This window comes from Bactrocera neohumeralis, unplaced genomic scaffold (assembly GCF_024586455.1).
Source record: "Bactrocera neohumeralis isolate Rockhampton unplaced genomic scaffold, APGP_CSIRO_Bneo_wtdbg2-racon-allhic-juicebox.fasta_v2 cluster10, whole genome shotgun sequence".
Classification (NCBI taxonomy): domain Eukaryota; kingdom Metazoa; phylum Arthropoda; class Insecta; order Diptera; family Tephritidae; genus Bactrocera; species Bactrocera neohumeralis.
In genome coordinates, this window is record NW_026089623.1 from 926,578 (window position 1) to 954,243 (window position 27,666).

The following is a 27,666-nucleotide window of genomic DNA, read 5'->3' on the forward strand; positions in this document are numbered from 1 at the left end:
CAAAAAAAATAAGAAATCATCAAGTAAAAATATATTTGCGCGGTATGGCATTATTAATTGAGAGTGGCTAATCACACAAATAGAATACAAACGATAATGGCAGAAATAGCGAATTCCGCTTCTCCCTTCGCTACGAGCGGCAAGCGTTTGGTTCTCGTTTTCATTCGAACAATGTTGCCATCACTCAATACGCATATGTAGTTTTGTACACATCTAACTTTTCAATAATAATTTTTTATAATATAATACATCAAAACTGAAATCAAACTATTAAAAATAGTTAATATATTTATAAATAATAGCATTCGACTCTGATTTTGAGTTAGTTTAAGAAAATTTCGAACATATTGAAGACATTGTTTATAATTACTACAGTATATTTAGATTGGCAACCCTGCTTTGTGAGAGAGCAAAATACTCGTTTTTAAGGGGAAAACCCCAAATAGTTGGAAATTCTATGGTAAGCGGGCGGTAGAAGCGGTGTTGTTGGTTAATCATTTACATTGCGCTCTCATATGATTCATTTGGGCATATGTGTTTGAAGAAACAGTGGTTCATAAACTGAAGTTATTATTGAAATTACTTTTAAAAAGTGTTACAATAATGCGTGTAGCTACAGCAAATGAGATTAAACCATACATACAATTTATTACTTCAAATAAACTAAATTAAATGCTAATGATTACTAAAATAAAATATTTATTATACTTTTTGTTGTTTGTCTTACATTATATAAATTTATAGTGGTTACAAAGAAACTTACAATTGTTAGGCAATTTTACAGTTATTACCCACAGTGCAAATTCCCATATATGCGCGCGCTCTCATTTGTAAACATTGTGTGCTAAAATACGTTGCTCTCACTTCCCTCTTCATGTTTGCCCGCGATGATCCCCTCATGAGGCCCTCAAAATGTGCACTTGTGCCCGAACGGGCAAAATGCCACTAAGGGCTAATATGCCCACGCCTGCCATATGTATTTTCCCCAGAACAACTCATGTTCAAATAATACGCCAAAAGCAATAAAAATCAATTATATTGAAATACAACGGTTTATCGGAGTATTGCAAAGTGTTAGTTATAAATTTAAAAAGAAATGAAATCTGCATTTTAATTACTTTTGCCAAAACTCCCGCTTTAATAAGACACGTATTAACAGCTGAGAATATCATAGATTTTCGCATAAAATATTCAAAAATTGAAAAATCGGAACAAATTATTTATTTATTGTGTATTCATTCACAACAGGTGCGAAGTCAAAATGAAACAAGGATAGTACTGGATTATTGACATTACTTATTATTATTTATTGAAGTGGTTTAGTCAATTTGTCGTTTACAGACATGTACACACACAGTAATTAAATACATATATGCTTATATGTATTTTTCAAAAAATGGTAACAGATAATTCTTCTACCTTGAGTTCAATCATTCTAGAGATCGATCACTGGATTTCTTTATTTCTTGCTAGCTTTTTCCGCGGCTTCGCTCGCATAGAGTCCCTTAAGTAATTGGACTGCGTCGAATGAAATTGACCGTTAAAAAATTATGAAATATTTTTTATGAAAAATTTATTTTAGATTTGAAAAAAGGAACAAAAAACCAAAAATTATGTTTTATTAATAAAATGTTTTAATTTTTCCGGAACTTCGTCCATTAGTGTTGTTACGGTAGTGTTCGATACTCTCATAGCTGCTGAAGACCACTTTATTTTAAGGGGTCGTCTCACTGCGAAATTTTCGAAAAATTGATTTTTTTTTTGTTACGTTATCGGATAGTCTACACTGTAATCAACATTCTTTCAAATTTTGAAATCCAAATTCAAATTATTACAGTCGCTACAGCGTTTCTTGTAGAAAGGAAACAGAGGGGAACGGGCGAGACAATCTTTAAATGCGTTGTTCTCAGAATGGTGTTTTCAAAACGGTTTCTACTCTCAAAAGAAAAGGTCTGAAAATAATATCCAATTTGGAGAGAAAATTTTTAACGTCATTCTCTATCGGGCTGTGGAACCTTTTTTTTTTGAAATCTTCCTATTTTTTTCTCCCAAAAATCGTCGAAAAAGGACCAGCCGGCATTTTGTCAATTTTCAAAAAACAAAAAAACAACTCTCCATATCGCGATATCAACTTTCCTACAGATTAATAATCCTTTTAGATCAAAATTGCAGCCGAAATCGTGGACATTGTACAGGACCGTTTTTCACGTGTCATTTCAACAATTAGTTAACTTTATTTTATACTATTATTCACTACAGTAAAAATGTATGTTTTATCAATTAGGTTTACAGGATCGGACAGTACTATTTAAAGAAAAACGTTCTTTACCGAAAAAGGAATCTTGGTTAAGTTTGCCAAAACTTAAATGACAATTGGATGCTAAACAGACATTGAAAAAATGGCCATTAAGCATTTACTGAAAATTATAATTATAGTTAAACTTTCCTAACTCAAATCACCATAATCCAAAAAAAACTTCAAATTATGGCAGGAAATTTGTATGCCATTTGACTTCTATTGCTATTTCAAGAGTTCGAGTTATGGAGAACTTCGAGTTATAGAAGTTTTAGTTATGGAAGTTCAACTGTATTATATATTTTTGGGGATTATGAATACATGCGTATGTTTAGAAATATATACAGTGAAAGCTCCCATAAACGGACACTGACGAACCAGCCTTTCTGTCCAGTTAATATGTTAATGGAGATGTCTGCTTAATAGAGCGTCCTTTTAATGAAGATTTCACTGTATTTATATAGTCCATCGCGCACAAATAACTTGACACGTAATTTTTATATACAACGTTATGAATGTATTTATTTAAAAAAAATCGGACCGATTAGTTTATTTCAGCATTAGAAAAAAATCGCGAAAATCGGTGAAATTTCGGAGGGTCACACTAAGACGATCCTTTAAAGTCTTTAAGGACTTTGGTAATTTTGTTTGCCTGCATTCCTCTTTTTACTAAAGCAAAGTATCTCAATCAGCCTTACTTCGAGACATGACATGAAGCGATGTCAGGTCAAAAAAAAGTGGACACCTCATGTTGGCTTAAAAAAGTGGGAAATCTTTTTCGTAAACATTCCTTCACATATATTTCGCAGTTGATGGTACCCAATGTAATGAATAACCCGCTCCTTTTGGTACAACTGCAAATTGCCTGCCATACAAGAAATTTAGTTAGATTTTTGGCACTCTTTTTGGTTTTGAAATTTTCTGAAATATTTCCTTGAAAATTTGTTCAGGTAGTTGAGAAAGGTTCGCTAAAATGTAAGTCTCGTCATCAATTACAGAGCTTTCGAACTTTTTAATAAAATCGAATCGAGTTTCTTAGCTCGTTGTTTTGCGGTTTCGTTCTTGACGGCGTCTCTATCCGGAACTTTTTGTACCTTGTACGTTTTCAGATCAGCTTTCCTCTTCGTCCTGCGTAGAAAAGCAGCTAGCCTTCCTCGCCAATTTTATTCCTGAAATGTTTTGAGTTGTTTTAAGGGAATGGTCACAACGTTCTTCGGCCTCTCACGATCATGTGACGTGTCAGTGTGAAAATTTCGAAAAATCCATTTTTTTTGTTGCATTGTCAGATAATATACACAGGATTTTCATTTACTACTCCATAGCAGCAAAAGGTCTAGAATTATTGTTATGCTATAGCTCCCTCTCTCACTTTGACGGGAGCCATAGCAGAGCTATAGTAGAACAATGAATTAGGCGTACTTGTATTTTAAGCTTTGGCATTAATTTTTTTATTTGTGTAAAAAAAAATATTTTGATATGCTATATTTAATGTGAAATATACATATTTTGAAATGGATAGAAAAAACCCACATCATTTATTAATTTTAAAACGTAATAAACGTGTCGAAATTTAATAGAACTAGGTGTATGTAAACTATATTGATTCGCTGTATATATTAATTACTACTTACTTAATACATTAATTTAAACACTGACTGAACAAAATACTTTTTTGATTTAGATTTTTTGTTTCTAAATAAAATATTGTTATTACATTTTTTTTTCAATTTAAATATTATGACAGAAAATAGCAAAAAAAAAAACAACTAACACATGAGAGAGCTGTAGCACATATGTACAAATTTTAATTATCTCTGCTCTCATACCGCTCCCAATTTTTTACTACCGCTACCCCAGAGCAGAGCACAGCACTTCATTTTTGACTATTGCTACAACTATAGTTTTTTACCTAACAAAACTTGGAACATACTTTTATATAGTTCTGCTACGGCTCCCGTCAAAGTGATAGCGGTAGCAAGGAGTAGCAAACGCTGAGTATACACTGTAATAAGCATTCTCTCAAATTTTGAAATCAAGATTCAAATTACTCGCTACAACGTATTAATGAAATTTTTGTTTTAGTTTAAATTCATTTCAACAATTTATTTAACTATTCTACACCCAATAAATAAACATAAAAAAAAATATTTTGTATTTGTCATGAATGTATTTATTTATAAAAACCGGACCGATTAGTTAATTTCAACATTTAAAAAACAAATCGCGAAAATTAATGATTTTTCAGAGGGTCACACTGAGACGATTCCTTAAAGCGTTCAATAACGGGACAAATAGTTCTGAGGTTAGCCCATACTTTTTTGTCTACTTTCTTAAAAGAGAACTGCGATTGCTTTTTACAATTGTAAATAATGCTTTCGCGCATTTTCATGCTTGCCATTTTCGCGTTAAATAAATTTTACTTCAGAGCTACTGAGATAAAAGAAATATATATTCGAAATTTTTAATTGCCCAGCATGCAAACCAGAAAACCTTAGGCCTTTGGTTTATTTTTATTTTATTACATTTTGAAAATTTTCGACAAACAGTTTTATATTTTATTATTTTTTTTTTTTATATAAACGACACTTGGTTCATAAGAAATAAAGCAGTCCATTCGGATCTTAATATATCTTTTGTTAAAACTGAGGTAAAACAGTACAGTATATTTACGCAGGATCAGTTATCAAGACAACCCTTTGGCAGTCATGTTGTTAGCGGAAACTATTAGACTTGAAAGATAACATATGCTAGATCTCCCAATTCGAAATTAATTTAGTTTAGTTGTTAAACACATGTAATTAGAAGATATGAATTATTGTATATAAGTCAGATTATGATTTTGTTATCTACTTTACTTAAAAAAATATTATTTTACTAAAAAAATTTGTTCACAATACGTTAAAAGGTTTTTTTTTCAATAATAAATAACCTATGTATTTTCCAATACCGTAAGACATACATACTGTAAAGTATTTCTCGATAAATCGACTACCTCTTTCTTGAGTTCGATCACTGGATTGCTAAATATTTAATGGTTACACATTTCTTTATTGCTAATTTAAACAACTTAACGCGTATTACTCGTTATTCGAGTTCACAACTTTTAACTTGTAGCTCTTTACTAAGCAACACACTATTTAGAACTGCGTCTGCTGCACAATGCGGGCACTTACATATATCATAGATTGTTACGAAAATATTGCCACTCGAAAATTCTGGCAGCTATGAATTTCGCTGTGTATTGTCGAATCGATTTTGTGCAATCATCCGTGTTCATCACACTGCCCTTCGCTTAAGACTGATCGCACCGTTTAGACATATTTGCAGTACCGAACGTATAGCATTTATGTCTTTCATATCGTCTTCAATGTTCCTTGTACTACCAAAATATATCTGTTCCCTAATTTATTAACAATATTATTTGGAAAATTAATCATCCGAATTGTACTGCTTCATCTGATCTTGGCTCCTCGATCTTGACGCGTTAACTACAATGCACTCAGCATATTTGGCAATCCTTCCGTAGCCAATTGCCAATAACCAGTTCAATAAAATCATGGCTTTAATTTCTCCAAGGTTTTAGTAATTCTCAAATTCCCCCCACTTGGAATGTGCGGCAACTCGTTGAGAACTTCCGGACTTCTAATCTTCTGAACAATCATAAGAGCTAAGAAGCTTTGCCCATCTTAGCTATTCCACACTCGAAATCTGGATCTTCTTGTAAAGACTCATCCACTTCAGCCTTAATTTTGTTTTTATCTTTCGACTGTGACGATTTCTTTTCGCAAGCTTGGTGTTCTTCCGACTGCTGTTCCGCTTCGAACGCTGCTGACAACCACTTGCTATACGCTTTCAACTGAGTTAATAATTGTGTCGGCATCTTCGACATTGCAGCCAAAGACGTGTCTATGTCCATAACTTTTGATGAGCATTGACACCTTCCTTTTCTTCTATCTTCGTTGTTTCTTCATCTAATTCCAATTAAAAATATTTTCATCAACACTAATGTTGTCCGCTTCCGTGGACCACAGGGGATTGCAGTAACCAGTCACCCCGCCGTCTAATTGTTTTATTGTACATATCTTTTAAACAACTTAAGGGGCTATACCAGTGTGACACTTAAACATTTTTTTTTTTGCTTTTTCGATAGTTTATACTATATTCAAAAATATCCTGTGAAATCGGCAAGGTCGTATCTTGAATAGTTTTTGAATGGCAGCGTTTTAAACAGCGACCGCTCGCAGGCATAAATCGGTCCACCTGCCTGTGGACGGAGTTTTGGAGTTAGTGTGTAGTTGCTCGAATCTTTTGCATTGTAAACAGTATATAGATAATATAGGGGGCCTCTATTGGTGTATACGGTCCTTGTTATGTAGTTTTTGACCATTTTAAATGTATTTGGAACCGTTAGGCACTGTTGTCGAAGCGTCTGTTCAGTTTACTCTCAGCTGTCGTACACTATCCAACGCAACGAAAATGAATTCAAAAATGCTCTCGCGGTAATTCTTCATCTAGATCGAGGTTTAAGAAGAGAAAATTTTATGGAAATCGCTTTACATGCAAAGAGTCCACCGCAAATATCAGTACAGCCGCGGAAAAACTGTTACACACCGGAGATAACGAAATTGTCATTGAAAAAACGCATGGATACTGTTTTATCGATTTCTTCTCAGTTTTCAGTGTAATTAGTGCTTTGGTTGTTTGCAAAATTTGCGAAAAAGACATCAAGTTTAATAAAACAAGTTCACGGGGCTTAGGATTTAAAATATATGTTTGACGATCGTAACGTTGCGAGGTAGGCAGTCTGATTTCTCTCCGCTGTGACACGGTACTCCTCATCGTACCAGCTCTTCTATTGCATTCTCCGTAAACCAATGGTTTCGTTTGCAACTGTACGTAAGGAGCTTCCACTTATACCGAGTTGCTGATGAGTGCTCTCAGAGAGCAGTAGTGGAAGCCGAGTAGAAAATCGTTCAGCTGTCAGTTGTGAATGCAGCTTTTCGACGTCGAACCTTCCTCTTGGAGATGTGTCTTCCGTCTATCACAACATTATCGATTTGATTGGTGGCTTTTCGATCCGGAGACAGACAGGTTGCTTGATGTATTTTCTTATGCTGGAATCTAGTACTACGGATGTATGTATTTCGGTCCCCGGTATAGTCGATCAACCCATTTGGGAATGTTTCCTTGTGGAGGCTATTTACTGACTGTTGCGCCAAAGATACCTTCCTTGCCCAACCTTGCGTTAAAGTCGACAAGCACGATTTTGACATCATGGCTTGGGCAGCTCTCATAGGAGCGCTCCAAACGCTCATAGAAGTCATCTTTGGTCACCTCGTCCTTCTCTTCCGTAAGGGCATGGACGCAAATCAGCGATATGCTGAAGACCTTCGCTTTGATGCCGATTGAGGCTAGACGTTCATCACCAGGGGTGAAAACAACGACTTGGCGACCGAGTCTGTCTCCCACCACGAATTCCACACCGAATTTTCCCTCCTCTATATGGTTACTATAGTAAATTCCACAAAGACCTACTCGTCTCAGTCCTTGCCCTTCCATCGCATTTCTTTGACGGCGGTGATGTCAACCTTCACTCTAACAAGGACATTAACCATGTGGGTAGCGGCACCTTCCCAATTAAGAGACCGGACATTCTAGGTGCATGCCCTCAAATCGTAAACCTTAGTTCGTTTGCCATAGTCGTCATCAAAAGGGGGGTCTCTCATCTCTTTATACTTTTTCATTGGGGGCGTTTTTTACGTGGCGCACAACCCTGTGGAGGAGATGTTTCGCCTTCTCACTTTAGCTCGCCTTTAAACGGAAGTCGTGAGCTGCTTGACTGCCGGCATACACATATAGTTGCTGTAAAAAATGTGAAATAACCAAAGCTATAATGAATTTATTTTATGCTGTCATCTAATAACATGACAAAAGGATGTCATGATAACTGATCGTGCTTAATTATGCTATACTGAATATTTTTATCTCAGTTTTAACAAAATGCATTTTAAGATCTGAATGGATGGCTTTGTTTGCTTAGAAACAAGGGACGTTTGTAGTCTTAAAGTTTTTGATTGATACAAAAAGTACAAATTTTAAATCTGCACACTGTAGGTCCATATATGGTAAATAAATATAACAAGTAAGGAAGGGCTATCTTCCGGTGTAACCGAAATTTCCTCCTCTTACAAACTTGCCAGGACCAAAGCCAGGAAAATACCTTAGGTATACAGGAGATAGTATTGATCCGATTGTATCTATTTTTTGCTAATACTACATGTAATTAAAAGGCTACAAGCTAATTAAATCTTCCCAATGTTTCGTTAATGTTCTTCTCATACAATCGCAATAATATGTAGTAAAGTCTGTTCGGTAATCCTAATATTTGTTACATGCAGCTCAAATTATTTTCTCCAAAGGTAGATTGAAGCAGTCACACGAAAGGGAGTTGCGTTGTCTGAAACCTCGTTAGGTATCGAACGGCTGGGAGAGGTCCTTCTCGATCCTGACGGGCTTTTGGTGTTGCTCAACATCAGTTTACACAGCCGTATTAGTTTTGCGGGAATACCAACTTCATATATCTGTGCTGTCAAAAGCAGCTTTGAAATCGACGAAGAGGTGGTAAGTGTCGATTCTCTCTTCTTACGGTTTTTCCAAGATTTGGCGCATGGCGAATATCTGGTCAGTTTGATTTTCCAGGTCTAAAGCCTCATTGATAAGGTCCTATCAGTTTGCAATACGCTCGATAGAACCTTATATGCGATATTGAGGAAGCTCATCCCACGGTATTTGACACAGATTGTGGGGTCTCCTTTTTGTGGATTGGGAGAGCACACTTAAATTACAATCGTCGGGCATGCTTTGGTCCCACTATATTCTACAAAGAAGCTGATGCATTCTCCTTTTCAGTTCTTCGCCGCCGTGTTTGAATACCTCGGCCGGCAACCCATCGGCCCCGCCACTTTGTTGTTCTTCAGATGGGTAATTATTATTCGAACTTCTTCATGGTCGGGCAATGGATCGTCTGCTCCATCGTCATCGATTGGGGAATCAGGTTCACCAACTCCTTCAGTGCATTAAGCAGGCTGGATAAGTGTCCTCTCTATAGATTTAGTATGCTGTGGGCAAAGGTCACTAGTTCACCTTTGGGGGTTCTACAAGAGTATGCTCCCGTTTTGAAAACTTCTGTTCGCCGCCGCATTTTTTCGTAGAATTTTCGAGCATTACCCCTGTCGGCCAGCTTATCAAGCTTTTCGTACTCATGCATTTCGGCCTCTTTTTTTTCTGCCTGCAAATGCGCCTCGCTTCTAAAAATAGTGTTCCGAGTCGATGTTAGGACCTCGGGGCGTACGAATGTCTAAAACACTGGAGACGTGTCTACCGTCTATCACAACATGATCGGTCTAGTTGCTGGAATCTTGTATTACAGATAACCATATTTCGGGCCCCGCCGAGGTCGATTAGCCTCAATACACGACCGTTGTGCGTTAAAGTCGCCATGCACGATTTTGACATCGTGGCGGGGACAGCACTCATAGGTTCGCACCAAGCGCTTATAGAAGGCATCTTTGGTCACATCGTCCTGCTCTTCCGTCAGGGCGTGGGCGCAAATCAGCGATATGTTGAAGAACTTCGCTTTGATGCGGATTGTGGCTAGACTTTCATCCACCGGGGTGAATGCCAGGACTCGGCAACGGAGTCTGTCTCCCGCCACGAATCCCACACCGAACTTGCGCTCCTTTATATGGCCACTGTAGAAAATTCCACAAGGACCTACTCGTCTCAGTCCTTATTCCGTCCATCGTACTTCTTGGACGGCGGTGGTGTTAGTCTTTATTTTCACGAGGACAGCAACCAGCTGAGCAGCGGCACCTTCCTAATTAAGGGACCGGACATTCCAGGTGGATGCCCTCAAATCGTAATCCTTAATGCGTTTGTTATGGTCCTCATCATAAGGGGGGTATCTCATCCGAGACTGTTGATTAGTTTTCAGTGGGGCGTTTTTTACTTGGCGGTTCGCATTCTCACTTTAGCTCTTCTTCAAACGGATGTTCTGAGCTGCTTGAGCCATATGTAAAAGAATCGTTTCTGGCGATCAGAGAAATTTCCTCACTTACGTGAACTTCTACACATGACCAGTTGACTTTTTACCGTAAATATGGATAAGATATCTGTGTAAGATATATATTTGAAATTCAGAAAAAATTCTTTCCTGAGAATGGTATGTCTGTGGGTGGAATCGTGGCAATACTTCCTTTAGCCTCCATATCTAATATAAAGATATTATAAAGGGCGAAAACTTGATCTAGCTGCCATATAACAAACATATAACGTCCGGCTGACTTTACCTCCGTTTTACCCGTTTGGTGATGATATGTGAAATTTCTTATATGTGGCGTGTTAATAATGTGTAGTATTGGCAACTCTCATATACTACATACATCTGTATAATGATTTTGCTTTTTCTAACAAAACTTATGTCGGCCAGTGTATGAGTTATATATGTATATATGTATGTAAATTTATATCAACTGATTTTGATCCTCTGGTTGACGTTTTGCACCTAAAGACCCTTTTGATTCTTGCAAAAGTATAATGTCTTCGGTTCGACCCGAATTTAGCCCTTTATTTCTTGTTTTTATTTATATTGTTTTATTATTTATTTTACCATAATATGAGCTAAGACTTTCTGACACCTATTTTTTGGAATCTATTAGAAAAACTGTCCTATTTAATTTTTTATGAAATAAATTATTTGTTCAATTCACAACCTGTCGTAAAGCATCGTAAAATCGTAAAATTATAAATTTTTACACTTGTTTTTTTTTATAATTTTACGATTTTACGATGCTTTACGACAGGTTGTGAATTGCTCAATTGATAAAAAAAATTTTGTGTTATCTTTTAATGCCAATATTCGAATACATAAAAATTAATGTGAAAGAACTGTGTGGATTTTATTTCATTTCAAATGCATTTGCTGATCATGAGCAAAGATTTTGTCTGGCTAGTGTATATGTATGTACATATCATTAAAAAAAATATCTAGAAAAATAAGAATGTCATCGTCTTATGGGAGAGGACGTTTTTTTTTAAGATTTATTAAGTGTTTTAGAACGATTCCGATGTTGTTAGTGCCGTTAGGATTCTGTTAGATGATATGTTGGAAGTTTCTTTATGTTTCTTATTCGTCATTGATTAATATAATGTATTACAAAAGAGAAATTTCTAATTTTAATTATATTTTTTATTTTATTTTAGAAACAATAAGTTGTATTATCCACATTATATGTAAATATATATAAACCCATTTATTATTATTTTATTTTTATATTTACAATATTTAAATGTATTAAATTATATAACGTGTGTGCTTATATGTACAATATTTTGTTATAGTGAAACGGAGCGGTATAAGAAAATAAAATGGCAAGATGTTCGCGTTGGTGACTTAGTTCATTTATCGAATAATGAAACGGTACCAGCAGACATATTACTTTTAAGAACTAGCGACTTGCATGGCGCCTGTTACATCGACACTTGCGATTTAGATGGTGAAACCAATCTTAAACGACGAGAAGTAAATATTTCTTATTCAGTTATTTTTTTGCATAACTAGATAATGTCGTTATTAGGTTGTTCGGGGTTTCACCGATAAACAGAATATGTTTACCCCGAGCAAATTCGTGAGCCGTATTGAAGCTGACGCGCCCACCACCAAACTTTACAGATTCCATGGAGCCTTAATACATCCGACAGGGGAGCGTGTTCCCATTGCAACCGAAAACTTGCTTCTAAGGGAGAGCCGCTTGAAGGTGATTTTTTTATATTTTATTCTTGAAATCATCATTGAATACCTTTAAATTGTTACATTTCAGAACACTGATTTCATTGAAGGAATCGTTGTATATACAGGTCACGAAACCAAATCAATGCTTAACAACAGTGGGCCTCGATATAAACGTTCGCAAGTCGAACAGCAGATGAATATTGATGTGATATGGTAAATTTAACTCTTAATTATAATCGATAACTCTAGGGATATAGTTTTTGGTTTTTCGGAAACGAGATTGCAAGTGACTATAGGACTATAATATAGTTTTGAGAGGAAAGTAAATGATTAATAGTGTTGAAAAAATACCTATTTGTTTCTTATGCATCAAAATTGCCAATAATAGATGTATATTTAAAAGACCAACTAAAACTAAAAATTTTTAGATATCACTTTACTATTTAATTTAAGAAGTCTTCAAAGTTTCTTCTTCTTTTCATTCCTTGCCAAACATAAGTTGAAAGTTGTATTATTCTATCTTCTTGCTCATAAATATGGAAGGACTAAGTTCGGCTGTTATCCAAACTTTTATAATCTTGCATTTGGCGCGTTTTATATAGACAAAACTTAATATTAAAGAAGTAAGGAAGAGCTAAGTTCGAGTGTAGCAGAACATTTTATACTATCGCAATTTTGAAAAATCATAATGTTAGGGTTGTCAACACTAAACAACGTTATTTATAAAAAAATATTCACTTACTTTCATTTCAATATCACACATATTGATCGACGTTAACGGTTTAAAGTCAGGTGGAAAGTCCGAAATCACTGTATGAGAAATATTGGGACTTGGAGAAGGTCAGGTATAATTGTATTAACGTGTGCCATTAATCAAGTAAACTCGAGGAAATGCTTCCGTGTGATTTTAGGAAAAATCTGCTAGAATGACAAAAATCGTTTATTATATACATACATATGTATGGTAGGTATTTATGATAATTTGTGAAGTTTTTTATTGAATCATAAAATACATAAGAGAGGGTTATTTATGAAATAACAGATGGGGCAAACGGCTTAAAGGGCTTTCTATACATATGCGTACAAGTTTGTAAAAAATTTCCTTGATTATTCTGCATAAATGTGAGTGAATTTCATTGAAGCAATGCTGAATCTCATCCTTTAAAGCACGCGTGGATGTAGGCTTGTTGCAATAGACTTGTGATTTTAAATAACAATAATACATAATACAAATAAATCTAATGGTGTTAAATCCCCTCATTTTCAAAAAAATATGGTTAAAATTTGCCTCCAGCTCAAAATCCATACCAAACACTGGCACATTTTGAATGCATTTCGAACAGCGGCCACCAAATTTTGATAATTTTTAAAATATTGTACGGCAATGAAGACATAGCAACCTGTTTTTTTACTTTTAAGAATAAACTGACAGCTGTCGTTTTTTTATTTTTGTTTTTTTAACATAAATTGCGACAAATTTTAATATTTCGTTAATTTTCGGACACCCTTTATATATTACACGTTCTCTTAATTTCGGTGATTCCGTGAAGTGATATAGTAAATTGAACTATTCGTTCACTTCATTTTGCTAACATATCTTCTAAAACAACCCATACATACGGTATAAATTCCATCAGTACTTTGAAATTCATGGCATGACGTCATATTACCAGGATATCCACTGGGTGAGTTTCATAACGATGCCTAACATTCTGACTTTACTATATATCGATTTTCAAATTAGTGAAAGAGATATATTTGAGCTAAGGGTAGTATTGTCCGGATTTCACCCAGCACACATTGTTTTTGGAGATAAACGCTCTGTTAATTTCGTTAAGATATCTCATATATTAACCGGTATATACAGTAGAAAGTCAAACGCAAGTTCGAAAATCTTTACATTATGTCGATGCACATTAGGTATATGAGAGTTTTTATTAAAAAAAAAAAAAACAAATGCCCCCCTCTTTTGATTCTCTGTATTAAATTGTAGTTTTGTATCTTAATTAGAGCTTAGAGTTTTCACTTTGTATCCTTTCGATTAACAGTCTTTTGTGAGCATGGAAAAAATCTGAATGCGTTCATCTGCAATACTAAACTAGTCTAAATTTCATCAAGATATCTCAACTTTTACTGAAGTTAACGCTGCACAGACGGACATCTTTCGTTTCATCATCTCGATGTTGATTATATATTTATAACTCGATATCTATCTTAGTTAGTTTTAGGTGATACAAATAACCGTTATGTGAACAAAACTTGTATATTCTATAGCAATATGTTGAGAGATTAAAAAAGTATTTAATTGTGTAAACCTTTTAATCAACGATTTTATCACAAGAAGTGAGTACATAAAAGTATTTTCTCTAACTTAAGCATAAGTGTACTACATTTCTCTCCTAACACATATCTAATTATCAGATTTCAACGCATTTCAATAAATTCATATTTGAAACTTAAATCGTGAGGTACCAATGACTAGAGATCTTTCTCACTAATTGAATTAGAAAATATTTTAGCTAGAAAACAAACACAGTATTCGACTGCTAAACTTTACTAAATGTTACAGATTTAGAAAAATTATGTTAAGATTAACATTCTTAAATCTACAAATTCTTTTCTTCACATATTTTTATACAAAATTAATATTAAAAAATGTCGTTCAGTAAAACAGATCGGGCATGTTTGCATGCATCGAACAGTACACATCCATAACACCTTTTTCTTGTCTCTATATTTTTCATAAATGGTATTGACGATCTTCCATTTGTACTATTCTATTTGGTTTTTAGTTGGTTTCTGCAAGACTCAAACTACTATTATAAAAAATCTACAGAGAAATTAAAAATCAAATATTTCGTTCTTATAGAAGCTTCCACGTTTATGGATTAGTGCTAAACATGAACTTATAATATTTTATAATATTATTAAATTTTATATTTTAAATAGAAATTTGTCTATTTCTATTAGGTGTGTGATAATTTTACTGATATTATGTATTGTGGGCGCAGTTGGCTGCAAAATGTGGTTAAGCTCTTTTGAGCAATTTCCTGTACCATATCTACCTTTTGATGTTCACCCAAGCTACGAAGGTCTCTTGACTTTTTGGACATACATTATAATATTGCAGGTGATGATTCCATTGTCTTTGTATGTTACTATTGAATTATGCAAAATTCTGCAAGTATACCACATTCACAACAACATTGACTTGTATGACGAGGATACAAATAAAAAAACAGAATGCCGTGCGATGAACATAACTGAAGAGTTGGGGCAAATACAGCATATATTTTCAGATAAGACAGGAACGCTGACTGAAAATAAAATGCTATTTCGACGATGTGTTGTCAATGGCATAGACTATGGTCATCCCCCTTCAGAGCTGGAACGATTGCACTCAAAGCCTGGAATACCAGCACCACCGGTGATAACTAATTCCACATTATTAAATGATATGCTAGAGTTGATAAATTCTGGTCAGTATTTGTCATCAAATGCCCAAAGGCTACAAGAATTTCTTTTGGTAATGGCGATTTGCAATACGGTGATTGTAAGTGCCACACCACATCATGATTTGATGAATGCCAGTGGCATAATTGAAGTTCAAGGAGCAGCCAACAATGATTCAGTAATGCTAAAAAGTAAGTGTTGTTAATAATGTTTCTCAATTCTACATATAAAATTGAATAATTTCAGATGTAAAAGACAACCATATTCCTTTACAACATATAACACAAACAGATTCATCCCCTACATCATTAACTAAAGCTAATAATAATTTAGCATCTGCTATACCAATTGATCGTTATACTCGCTTAGCTGAATCACGTTCAGTAACACCATCACCACCACCAAACCTTGCCTATGTTTTGCCAACGCATACACATATTCCATCGTTATCCCCAATAAGCAGCTCAGCAGAGACTACACCTACTTCTGATTCACCTCCTATGAAAATGAAGTCATTTTCAAATAGCATATCACCGACAGGGCGAGCGAAAGCAGTGATAAACTCCAAAATAACTAGCCTTACCTCATTCTTGAATGTAAAGGTTCAGGCAAAAAAATATACAAACAAGTTAAAGTAAGTAAGTAACACACATATTAAAAATATATTAAAACTATTTTACTTGTCAGTCAAACAAAAATTCAGCAATCATTTAAAACGGCCAACGGTAGACCGTTGTATGAAGCTGAGAGTCCAGATGAACTAGCGCTTGTAAATGCTGCTTATAGTTATGACTGCTGTTTAGTCAATCGAAGTCCAAATCATATACTAGTTAGCATTCCTAATTCTGGAATGGTGGAGTATGAAGTTCTAAAAATTTTGCCATTTGATTCGAGCCGCAAGTGCATGTCAATTGTTGTGCGCCGAACAGGAACACAAGAAATAGTGCTTTACACAAAGGGCGCTGACAGCTCTATTATACCCGTATTAGTACCGTGCGCTCCAAATACGACAGAGGGTATTAGATTTTCGATAAATTAAAAAAAAAATATAATAATGTTTACCAAACGTTTTGTGATAGGTTTAATGCGAGAAAAAACTCAACAGCAGTTGGACCGTTATGCTCGTGACGGTTTGCGTATATTAGTTATGGCAAAACGAACATTGAATTCCGCCGAATATACAGAATGGTGGGCACACCACCAAGAAATTGAAATGTCGTTGGAGAATAGAGAACGACGCATTCGTGATTCTTTTGCGAAGCTGGAATGTAATTTGACATTACTAGGTGCTACAGGAATTGAAGATAGACTTCAAGATGGTGTTCCGGAAACGTTAGCTGCTCTGATTTCGGCTGGTATATCGGTGTGGGTGTTAACTGGCGATAAGCCAGAAACGGCAATAAATGTTGCTTATTCTGCAAAACTTTTTACTCAACAGATGGAGTTATTGCGGTATGTTCATCTTCTTATTATTATTATATATGTACATAATATAAACTGCTCGAATGTGATGTGACTTCATGTATTGCTGACATGTACAGTCCATAACAATAAGAAATAATATTAAATTAAAACGTAATATAAAAAAGTAAATATAAAACAGCACTTTAATTCGTGATAAAATTAGTTTAGTATTATTTTAGATAAATTATAAAAATACAATAATTTCTATTATTATTATAAAATTTAATTAATTTGTATTGTCGTGGGAACAGAAGAATTTGTGTTGCTATTAATTTAAAGTTGTGGTTAATATTTTGAGAGAACCAGCGATATTGGAAAAAATAAGTCGTAAAGTATCAGGAACTCATTAGTAAATCCCAAGACCTACGGGAAAGCGCTCATTCTTTACACAAACCAAGAAAAAATAAGCTATTGGACGTGTTGCGTTAAATTCAATTCTAAAAGTTTCAAAAATGCAAAAAAAGAGCGTAGAAAATATTTGTGAAAAGAGTTTTTAAAAATTTTTCTTCTTATAAGGTCTTTAAAAGCTATGAAGGCTCCTCCCAATATGAAATATGATCTTTTCATAGAACTTATGTATTTTTTCCAAGTAAAAATAATAATTTTCAGTCTCTTTTTGTCTCACTGCTTGGAGTATTTTTAATTTATACTAAAATTGTTTAAATATTTCACGTACTCTCGTACAATCCAATTTTTATTGTGGACTAGAATATGCTAAAAAAAATGGAAGGTATTTGATTCAAACATTTTTTTTTATTGATTATGAGGTAAAATTATTTCATAGCGCTGCTTTAAATTTAATCCTAATTTATTATTATGTTCAGTCTAACGGCTCGCTCTCGTGATGCTGCGGAAAGTGCAATCAATTTCTACTTAGCTGATTTGGATACCAGCAAATCAATATATGATACTCATACCCGACTGAAAACACGTGCTTTGGTTGTCGACGGCAAAACTTTGACTTTTATCCTGGATTTACGGTAAGTATTTGTTAATAGTAATATGTGTAGAAAGTTAAAAACATTGTAGCATTATTATTGATATGCAGCATATCTTGTTTAATGTATTTGGATTTGAGCTTGGAAGTCTCGTTGGCATTCTTAAATAAAAGCATAAATTAAATATAAACTTTTACAACTAAAAAACAAAATGTTTCAAAATTTTTTGGGATTAAAAATCTAAAGTGAAGTACTCATTTTTGTAAAATTTTCCCTAATATCTTTATTAGTTTTTAAAACTGTGTTATCTGGGCATTAGGCGTGGTTGTATCACATAAAGATTACAGGATAATGTTATTCACCAAATTTAAAATAGGCTGAGTAGTCCCCCGACGAATGGAATTTGACCTATTAGTGGGTGCTCCCGTACCATTTTTTGCTTTAAAATATAATATAACGTTCCTTAAGTCAGATATTGAACTTCAAAACGTACATTTTCACAAAGTATGATAAGGTTCTAGAAGGACTTATTTACAGCAAGCTCGTCCGCATTCAAATAATTTAAACCCCAGATGCCCCTCCCTACTAAAATGATACAATTAATTTCTGTTTTAGTATTAGGTTTTCGATTAGTGGTGTTTTGTGGGCGTCGCAATCTAATTGGTTGTGTTGCCCTTCTACAATGCTAAGATATTTTAATTCTTAGTTCAGTTATCGCTTACACGGACATACAGATAGACATGTGTAATTTATCTTATCCTGATATTTTTGATATACATATATGTATATGCATATAAAGTATTTTTAAGTGTTATACCATTAGATGGATAAAACTATTATATAAACATAAACACAATATGAGTTTTACTGGAAGAGACAGTTTGCTGAAAAAATGTCACCGTGTTGTATAAATAAGAAACGGTTATTATTAAACATGTTTCATTTATAATTTGATATTTCACGAAATGCTTAAATAAACTTCAGACAAATCGAAAGCCTTTGCATTATACTCCAAAGCTCCAAACTTATGTAGAGTAAACGAGTTTATTTAATTATTTTTAATATGATAAAATCATTAATTTAAAAAATAATTTTTCACAAAATTATTAAAAAGTTTATTTTGCACTGCAAATTATTTTGCAGATCGAAACTTATAAGACCTTTCCTGAAATTGGCTAAAAGCTGTGCGTCTGTGTTGTGTTGCCGTTCGACACCTCTTCAGAAAGCATATCTTGTTAAAGTGGTAAAAGAAGAGTTGCGTCTATGTACCTTGGCGATTGGTGATGGTGCGAATGATGTGTCAATGATACAGGTTTAGTGAACTTCAGATATATATAATCATTTATTGTTCATATGTCTTTGTAAAGATGGCAGATGTTGGCGTTGGTATTTCCGGTCAAGAGGGTATGCAAGCTGTTATGGCCGCTGATTTTACGTTATCACGCTTTCGCTACTTAGAACCTTTATTGTTAGCTCATGGATACTGGTGTTACGATCGTTTGTCGCGTATGATACTTTATTTCTTCTACAAAAATGCTGTAAATATTTTATAGGTTTTTGATTTTTTTATATTTACCCTAATTTTTTCTAAGGCGTTCGTGTTCCTAATATTTTGGTACCAACTATACTGTGGCTTCTCTGGTTCTGTTATGATGGATCAAATGTATCTGATGTTATATAATTTAATATTTACTTCTTTGCCGCCGCTTGCCATTGGTGTCTACGACAAACGCGTGCCTGAGGATTTTTTACAACAAAATTGTTATTTATACAAACATGTTAGTACGCAAGCACAAAATTTTAAACTATCTTATATGTGTTAGTGTTTAATTTTTCTGTAGGGTCGTTTGGGTCTTGCTTACAAACCGCATGATTTCTGGATAGTGCTATCCGATTCGTTATACCAAAGTTTAGTGGTATTTTTCATTGCCTTATTCGCCTACGCGGAAAGTGATGTTGGCATATGGGAGTTCGGAGCAACCATAACAGCTACCTGTTTATATACGAACTTAGTTCATGGTGCACTCGAAATTAGATCATGGGTATTTTATTTCAATACGTTGTAACTGTAATAAATTTGTTAAATTAGGTAATTTTTTGTTTTTTGTAGACTGTATTACATGTGCTCTCTATTACCATAAGTCTTGGTTCCTTCTATGCTTTTTCTATTATTTATAATGCAACTTGCGTAAACTGTTTTGGACTACCTTCTACTTATTGGGTAATATTTCGCTGTTTAGGCTCTCTAGTGCATTGGCTTGTGATACTTATATCGACATTGGTGGCTGTCTTGCCCAGGTAAGCTATTCACATTGCACCATCGCAATTAATCAAATTCCACAACTGAAATATATTTGTTATTAAATAATGTCACGTGATTTTTATTGCAGGCTGTTGTTTACGACAATTAAAAACTCTTTATTTCCTGACGACAGTGCAGCAGTTTTGTTGCAGAGAAAAAAAGACCGGAGTAGAGGTGAGGGTTTGTTAGTTGCTTGGTCAAGGTCAACATCAGCTTCATCAATTTATAGGTAAAGAACACACAACACACAATGTAACCGACAATTACCTGCTATGCGTTTCCATAGTAAAATATTTGTTGCTTGTTGTAGCTTACTAAGATTTTTTATACATACGTATTTACAAAATGACTGTATAATTTGGTTTCTTTCTTAAAAAAATATAAAAATAAAGTTGTTAAGAAATTCCTTAGACAGATTAAAAAAAAAAACTTTAGTTTCACCTCAGTTAAGTTTGTTTATATTTTGAAATAAATAAAATTTTACTTACATACTTTGACCCAACTTATCATCCATCTTGGGAGAGCAACTTGATATTTTCGAAACTTTGATAATCTCACAACTTTTAAGCCCATTTCCGAACGGCTGATCTACTGAAACTGATCCACAGAAAACGACGGAATTAGAAAGAAAAAAAACGTGTCTATTTGGCTTAGATTTAATCTACACAGGACAGTAAACCCAAAGCTGTATGTATATAATACATATATTCTCCAATATTGTACATATTAAAAGCTTCGGGTACTAATGCCTATAAAAAATAATTTGAATTGAAAAAAGAAAGAAATGTTTTATAAAAACATGTAAAATAATATAGTTTTTTTGTTTTGATTGCAAAAAGCCCAAATATCTTACTACATTCTTTCTTTACTTTGAAGCACTGTAAGGGTCATGGATATAAAGTTTTATACACAAAAATTTAGTATTTAACTCTTTGCACTCGGGGCCATTTTCGCGTGGCGCACCAGCAACTCGAAGCATTTTGTAGCGTATTTGGGTAATTTCTTACCTCTAACTTAATATCTAACTTAAAATGATTACATACATAAAGTAACACATAAAACTTTTATATTTTAATATTAAATGCATTTTTACATATTTAAGAAGATCATTTTTCAAACGTTACTCATTGTAATTTTGACTTCTGACACCTCTCACTTCGTCACTATCGTCACTACTGCTGTTATTCTCTGTATTTTTGAAGCTCTCTGAGTAGAGACGTAATTTCCTCGTTAAGCACCGTGAAATCAAACTTATCTTCACTTGAACTTAATTCGGTATTGCGTTCCATGTTTTAGGGATCAAAAACTTTCAATTCAGTAATCTCTCTGTCATGACTGTCAGGTTCGAACTGATGGCGAAAATGCAGTCCGCTTCGTGGTTGCGGACTAATCCCAGATAAGAAAATTTTATCTCCATCTCCGTTTACACTTCATAGGAGTATGAAAAAGCGTAAGAACCCGCGAAGAAAGTAAAGAAGACATTTAGTCCCGCGTATCGAGTTACCACAGCAAAGCAAGTGGTGAGCGATAGTCACCTCTCGAGTTGCGACAGAGCACACCCCATGGTGAGTGAGAGTCACCTCTCGAATGCAAAGGGTTAAGTTAGTATACTTTTGCAGTATAGTAATATTGGTTGCAAATGTTGTGTGTTTTTTATTTACAATGTTATTCGTTTAACATTTTATTTTAATTTTTCATATTTACCATTTTAATTAGATTACTGCTTTTATTTTAATATATATTTAGTATTTTATGATTGGCCTTCTTTGAATAGGATAAAGAGTGTATTGACAAATGTTTAATTCATATTCATATTTAGATATTGTGTAAGTTCATCCTTTAGGATGTTGCATAACATCGTAGACATTATCTTATGTTTATTAATAGTTTTACGATTAAAACTGTTATATTAAAAAATTATTTTAAAATTTTCTCAATTGTAAAGCTTTGGATAACTCCCTCGCTTCTATTGTTTTGAAAAACCAGTTTTGATATTATTTAATTATTATCTTATATATTTATATATCATGCTTTTTTTTGTTTTATTTTTCAATAATAACAATATAAAATAAAAAAAAATATTCGAAACAATTACATTACATTTCTAATTACAATTACAATGACAGTAGTGTATGTATATATCAGCATTATTTAAGTATGGTAATATTGTAATATTTACAGAATCACCGATTATGGGTCTAAGAATCAAATTATAACAACTATTTCTTGATAAACGCTACCGAAGCAGATATTTTATACGACAAAGATTATCATCGGGACATTTAATGCTGATCAATTCTTGGAAAACAAGAAAAAAGAGTTATTGAAATAAATTAATGATGGTGTGAAAGTGTAATACTGATATATACATGGGTGTGACTGAATTATTTAATACATATGTAAGTTCAATAGTATGTTCTAGGTCCGTTTCTGTTATTATGGTAATAGCCTAAGGCTATATTAAAATTTGTACATCCGTATTGAAAGGTCTCCTTAATATACATGTAAATATTTGTATCGTATTCTAGGGTAAATATGTGTAATACTTATATATTTTTAAATTAAATTCATTTGTATTATAACTCCAATTATTTTAGTGAAATATTAACTAAAAATAATTTCTTTCAGTTCTTAGTATATTATAATGATGTATTATGAATTAAATTTCTGGTATTCCATTATAATTTATTTTATTATGAATCATTATCACGGCTCTGTAGAGTATTTTCTGACTGAGTCACAATATGTTATCAATTTATCTAAAAAAGTATTTTCATCAGTTTATTGTTTTAGTTATCAACAACATTTATGTTAACATTCCGAAAACTATGCAGGTTAGGAAAATTATATATATAATGTCAGAATATCCTAAAATTTGATGATTTCTTGAATTTCTATGTAATTCTAACTTCTAGTTTGATTGTTTACTAATACGAAATTCAAATATTGTGGTTTTTGCGGTTTATAATCTTGTTTAAAAATATTAAACTTTTACATGTTCAATTAAAATTAAAGTTTTTATTGCCCTAATTTTATATTACCTTACTTTGCCGTTTTCTGCTCTTATATATAAACATGGCGATTTTTATACTCTTGCAAAATGTTGCTACAAGAGTATAATATTTTTGTTCATCTAACTGTTGTTTGTATCACCTAAAAATAATCGTGCTAAATTAGGTTAAATACATATATATAAATGATCAGGATGATAAGTCGAGTTGAAATCCGAATGACTAGCTGTTTGTCCGTCCATCTGTACAAGCGATAAATTAAGCAATAATTAAGATATACCTATTTCTAATATTATGCATTAATGAAATTGGTTCATGTGTTCAAATGAAAATCTTTAAAGTGCCATAACTAAGTACTAAATTAAGACATAACACTGTAATTTGGATCTTAGTAGCAATGTGAACCCTTGGACTAAAACTTAAAATAGGAAAATGAGCGAGGCCACACCCACCAAGAGGTTTAATATGCATATCCCCTCAATTACTAATGATACAATATCCAAATTTGAGAAATCACTTAAGCACCCCAATCGACACCGTAAAAATTGATGAAATCAGGCGATAACAGCGCCAACTCGCCATATAATGGTTTCGTTAAAAATCACTAAAAACGCGATACATCAATAAATAAATACTCCAAAGGCATTAAATTTTACTCCTAGGATTATACAAGAGGCATCTATTAGAGCCAGGGTGAAAATTTTGCGATAAGCGGGGCACCGCGCACATTTCGCTTAAAACCCATGTCTGAAGACCTACTCAGCTGATATTTGGTATATAATATTGTCTTCACATTACTATGTTCCACTGTGAAAATGAGCGAAATCGGATTACAACCACGCCTACGTCTCATGTAAGCCAATTTTAAATTCCATCTGATTCTTTCATTTCCAGTGTGCAAATCAATCAACGATGAATATAGGCCAAAACTGAATGTCGGACAAAAAGTTTTCAAGCCCCTAGATACCGAATATGTGGATCAAAGTTCCAATTGCGAACTTTTTATCGAAAATATCGGTCATTCTGTGAGATATATTATAGAAATTCGGAGAGAAACTTTTCTTCGAACAAGAATCCTGAACTCTTTCGCAAAATTTTTTAATATGATTCCTGCAAGTTGCAAGAGTATAAAATCTTCGGTTACTCATTTCCTTACTTGTCTTAATTCATATTTTTCAAAATGAATTTCAAACATTATTTAACTAATATAATTCAATCAGTTCTATATTCTAGATACGTAGCCGACCAATTTTATTCTAATTATTAATTTGTAAAATAAATTAGAAAAAACGGTCAGATGAACCTTAAATATTAATAATTTCGTAATTTATGTTAAAGTATAACAGCATTTGTCTTGTTGTTTGTTTGAACATAGTACTTTTGATGGTAGTATTGTACTTAATTTCAAAAACCACCATTTTCTGACCGTCTAATTTTCTGGCTATAATAAATCTCAGATAGAACGAAATATAAATCTAACAATGAACGAAAAACCGGAGTAATGTGAAAAAACTTTCTTGCTAAGGCTGTGATATGTGCACTCATTAAAAAATTATAATTCTAGATCCTGCTTTTAATTATAAGATTTTCGTCTATGAATTTATGGGAACATATTTAATTTGATTACAATAAAAACAGTTGTAAAATAAAATGTTTTTTAAAATTAAAAAAAAAAAAAGTTGTAATGCCTTAGTCCTATTTCTCTTGGTAACTGTACATCTAGCTCTTGACAGTAATGGATATAAATACATTTTTCTGAACTAAAATTCTTTGTAAATACACATAAATATGTATGTACGTATAGGAAAGAGTTGAAGAGCTATGACAAATGTATGTATACCTTTAAAAGAGTTTAAAGAGAAATTACATATGTATGTGTTTATAAATTAAAGTATTTAAAAAGAAAGAAAAGAAACTCAATATAGATTTAATTCTGTAAATGTGGTATGCTTAATATTATAATATTAATAGTTTTTCAATATTACTAAGCACAATAACACGTACATATGTATTATATCGAAAAGAAATTCTAAAATAGCGAATAGTTTAATTATATTAGTATTAAGTGAAAGCGAATCTTTAGAAGATCTACTATATATAATTAGTAATGCTAATTATCAATGAATAAACTGTTGAATAAATAAAAATAATGTATTTTTAATATAAACTAAATAGTTTTTTTTATTGTATTTAATTATTACAAAAGGGGGTTTCTACTTCGGTTTGATATAACCAAGCTGGGATTATTCGAATTACATTTCCGATTTAATATATAACTAGCATTTAATCCCTTGAATAGGATATTATTAACAATATCATATTACAAAATATATAATATGTAAACAAATCCTATACCGGGATGATCATATATGTATGTGGTGGTGGTGTTCACCCAAATTTTGTCTAATTAACGATTTTAATGCATTTTTATTTTATCAGATTTTGAAATTTTTAGACAAACAATCATAACTGCCGAAATAATTTTTTTTTCAATTTTGACTAGAAATTCTCATCAGAAATTTTCCCTTGAAAATATTAATAGCGGGTATTCTAAATATTGTTCTACCACATTCATGATAATTCCTTGTAACCAAAATATGAGACTAACATATAAATGAACTATGCAACATTCGCATCCGCTCCGAAAAACGCATCAAAACTGTTTGTTTTTGTATTGATCAACTTTACGCACGGCTTCGGTCAGCTTTCACTGAACGCTGTCAGACAGCGCAACTAGAGTTCACAAACTATCGATGGTGTTGAACAATCCGAACTATCGATGTTGTATGCCAGACTATCAGCGTAGCCGCTGTCTTTTAATTCGCTGAACTATGTCAATATCGTCGTATGTCTCATACAGCGAATCGTTTCATCGAATGCGATATTCGCCATGGCCAACACGCAAAGGACCATAAATCTTCCGCAGAACCTTTCTCTCAAAAACTCTTAACGTCGACTCATCAGATGTTGTCATCGTCCATGCCTCTGCACCATATAGCAGGACGGGGATGGGTGACTTATAGAGTTTGGTTTTTGTTCGTTGAGAGAGGACTTTACTTCCCAAATGCCTACTTAGTCCGAAGTAGCACCTGTTGTCAAGAGATATTCTGCGTTGGATTTCGACGCTGACGTTGTTGTTAGTGCTTCGCTGCTTTATCCATTCTGGAGAAAGAAAAACTAACGGCGCTGTTGTTAATGCCAATGATATCAATATCATCGGCGTACGCCAGCAGCTATACACTCTTATAGAAGATGGTACCTTCTCTGTTTAATCTTTCGCACAATACACTCTATAGATCCTTAAATCGTATTTCTTGGATGGCGGTAATGTCAGCCTTCACTCAAACGAGGACACCAACCGGGTAGGCAGCGGCCCAATTAAGGGACCGGACATTCCAAGTGCATGCCCTCAAATCGTAAACCTTAGTTCGTTTGCCATGGTCGTCATCAAAAGGGGGGGTCTCCCATCCTAGGCGGTCTATACTTTTTCATTGGGGGCGTTTTTACGTGGCGGGTCCCAAATCAAGCGCACAAATTTGGGGACTTTAGCTCGCCTTCAAACGGATGTTCTTAGGCTACCGAGATGATACTTGTTGAAAGACCGGAAGTCTTGAGCTGCTTGAGCCATAAGGAAAAGATTCGTTTATGATGATCAGAGAACTTTCCTCACTTGTGTAAGGTAATCCTATGCAAAATATTAATTATCATCTGTGTGGCATCACCGGCACATCAAAAGCAACACTCGATTTTCAACCGCCAAAGTGAACGCAGCCTCCCGTGCGATACAATCTGATTTTTTTAACTAAACTCTAAGTCGTTATAATTACTCATTTTTGATATACATTTAAATAAAATACCATCCTGTGAACATTAAAGTGTCCGAATATCTTAAAACACCCTTTCAAATTAGAAGTAGGATTACTTCACGCGTACAAAAGGTCAAAATGTGTGCTAATACTGTTACCTGTACACAATTTTGAAAACGGTTTCGCGATGATATAGTGATCAAATGTGGAAATTAAAAAGCGGAAAATGTGCTAAACGTTTATTTGTGCATTTTCAAACGAAATTAATTCTGCCATATAACGAAAAGAACACAAGGTTCTTAGTGAAACGCATTTGCATACATATGTGTGAAATACTGCAAAACGTTAAACTGCAGATTTCATAAACCTAAAGTGTATTACAAAAACATCATTTTAAGATATAACTTAACCTACAATTTAAAAGTGAGCATCATCTCGATCATTCGATATAACGGCTAACGGTGCATCATCTTGAACATTCGATTTAACGGCGCGTATGTATATGCAAAAACGAAATACATAATATATAACGAAGTATATAATTTTTGAGTTTATAAAAATGGGAGCTATTGCATCATTGAGTGTAGTGCAATTAAAACGGTAGTT

General features: G+C 33.6%; 1 protein-coding gene across 4 annotated transcripts in view; it reads left to right on the plus strand.

The window, feature by feature from the left end:
* LOC126764831 (phospholipid-transporting ATPase VA) overlaps positions 1 to 25,165 on the plus strand; it is an 80,509-nt gene extending 55,344 nt beyond the window's left edge. For 3 of the 4 annotated variants that reach the window (XM_050482404.1, XM_050482405.1, XM_050482406.1), the window contains exons 3-17: positions 11,696 to 11,876; positions 11,932 to 12,111; positions 12,175 to 12,299; positions 15,057 to 15,730; positions 15,786 to 16,173; positions 16,227 to 16,555; positions 16,619 to 16,991; positions 17,828 to 17,983; positions 19,085 to 19,253; positions 19,309 to 19,479; positions 19,534 to 19,719; positions 19,783 to 19,983; positions 20,052 to 20,239; positions 20,332 to 20,472; positions 22,425 to 25,165. In XM_050482404.1, the coding sequence (XP_050338361.1) occupies positions 11,696 to 11,876; positions 11,932 to 12,111; positions 12,175 to 12,299; positions 15,057 to 15,730; positions 15,786 to 16,173; positions 16,227 to 16,555; positions 16,619 to 16,991; positions 17,828 to 17,983; positions 19,085 to 19,253; positions 19,309 to 19,479; positions 19,534 to 19,719; positions 19,783 to 19,983; positions 20,052 to 20,239; positions 20,332 to 20,472; positions 22,425 to 22,473 (3,511 nt within the window). In that variant the 3' untranslated portion in view covers positions 22,474 to 25,165. The remainder of the gene's footprint in view (positions 1 to 11,695; positions 11,877 to 11,931; positions 12,112 to 12,174; positions 12,300 to 15,056; positions 15,731 to 15,785; positions 16,174 to 16,226; positions 16,556 to 16,618; positions 16,992 to 17,827; positions 17,984 to 19,084; positions 19,254 to 19,308; positions 19,480 to 19,533; positions 19,720 to 19,782; positions 19,984 to 20,051; positions 20,240 to 20,331; positions 20,473 to 22,424) is intronic. The other variant, XM_050482407.1, reaches the window with a different exon arrangement.
* Positions 25,166 to 27,666: the final 2,501 nt, after the last annotated feature.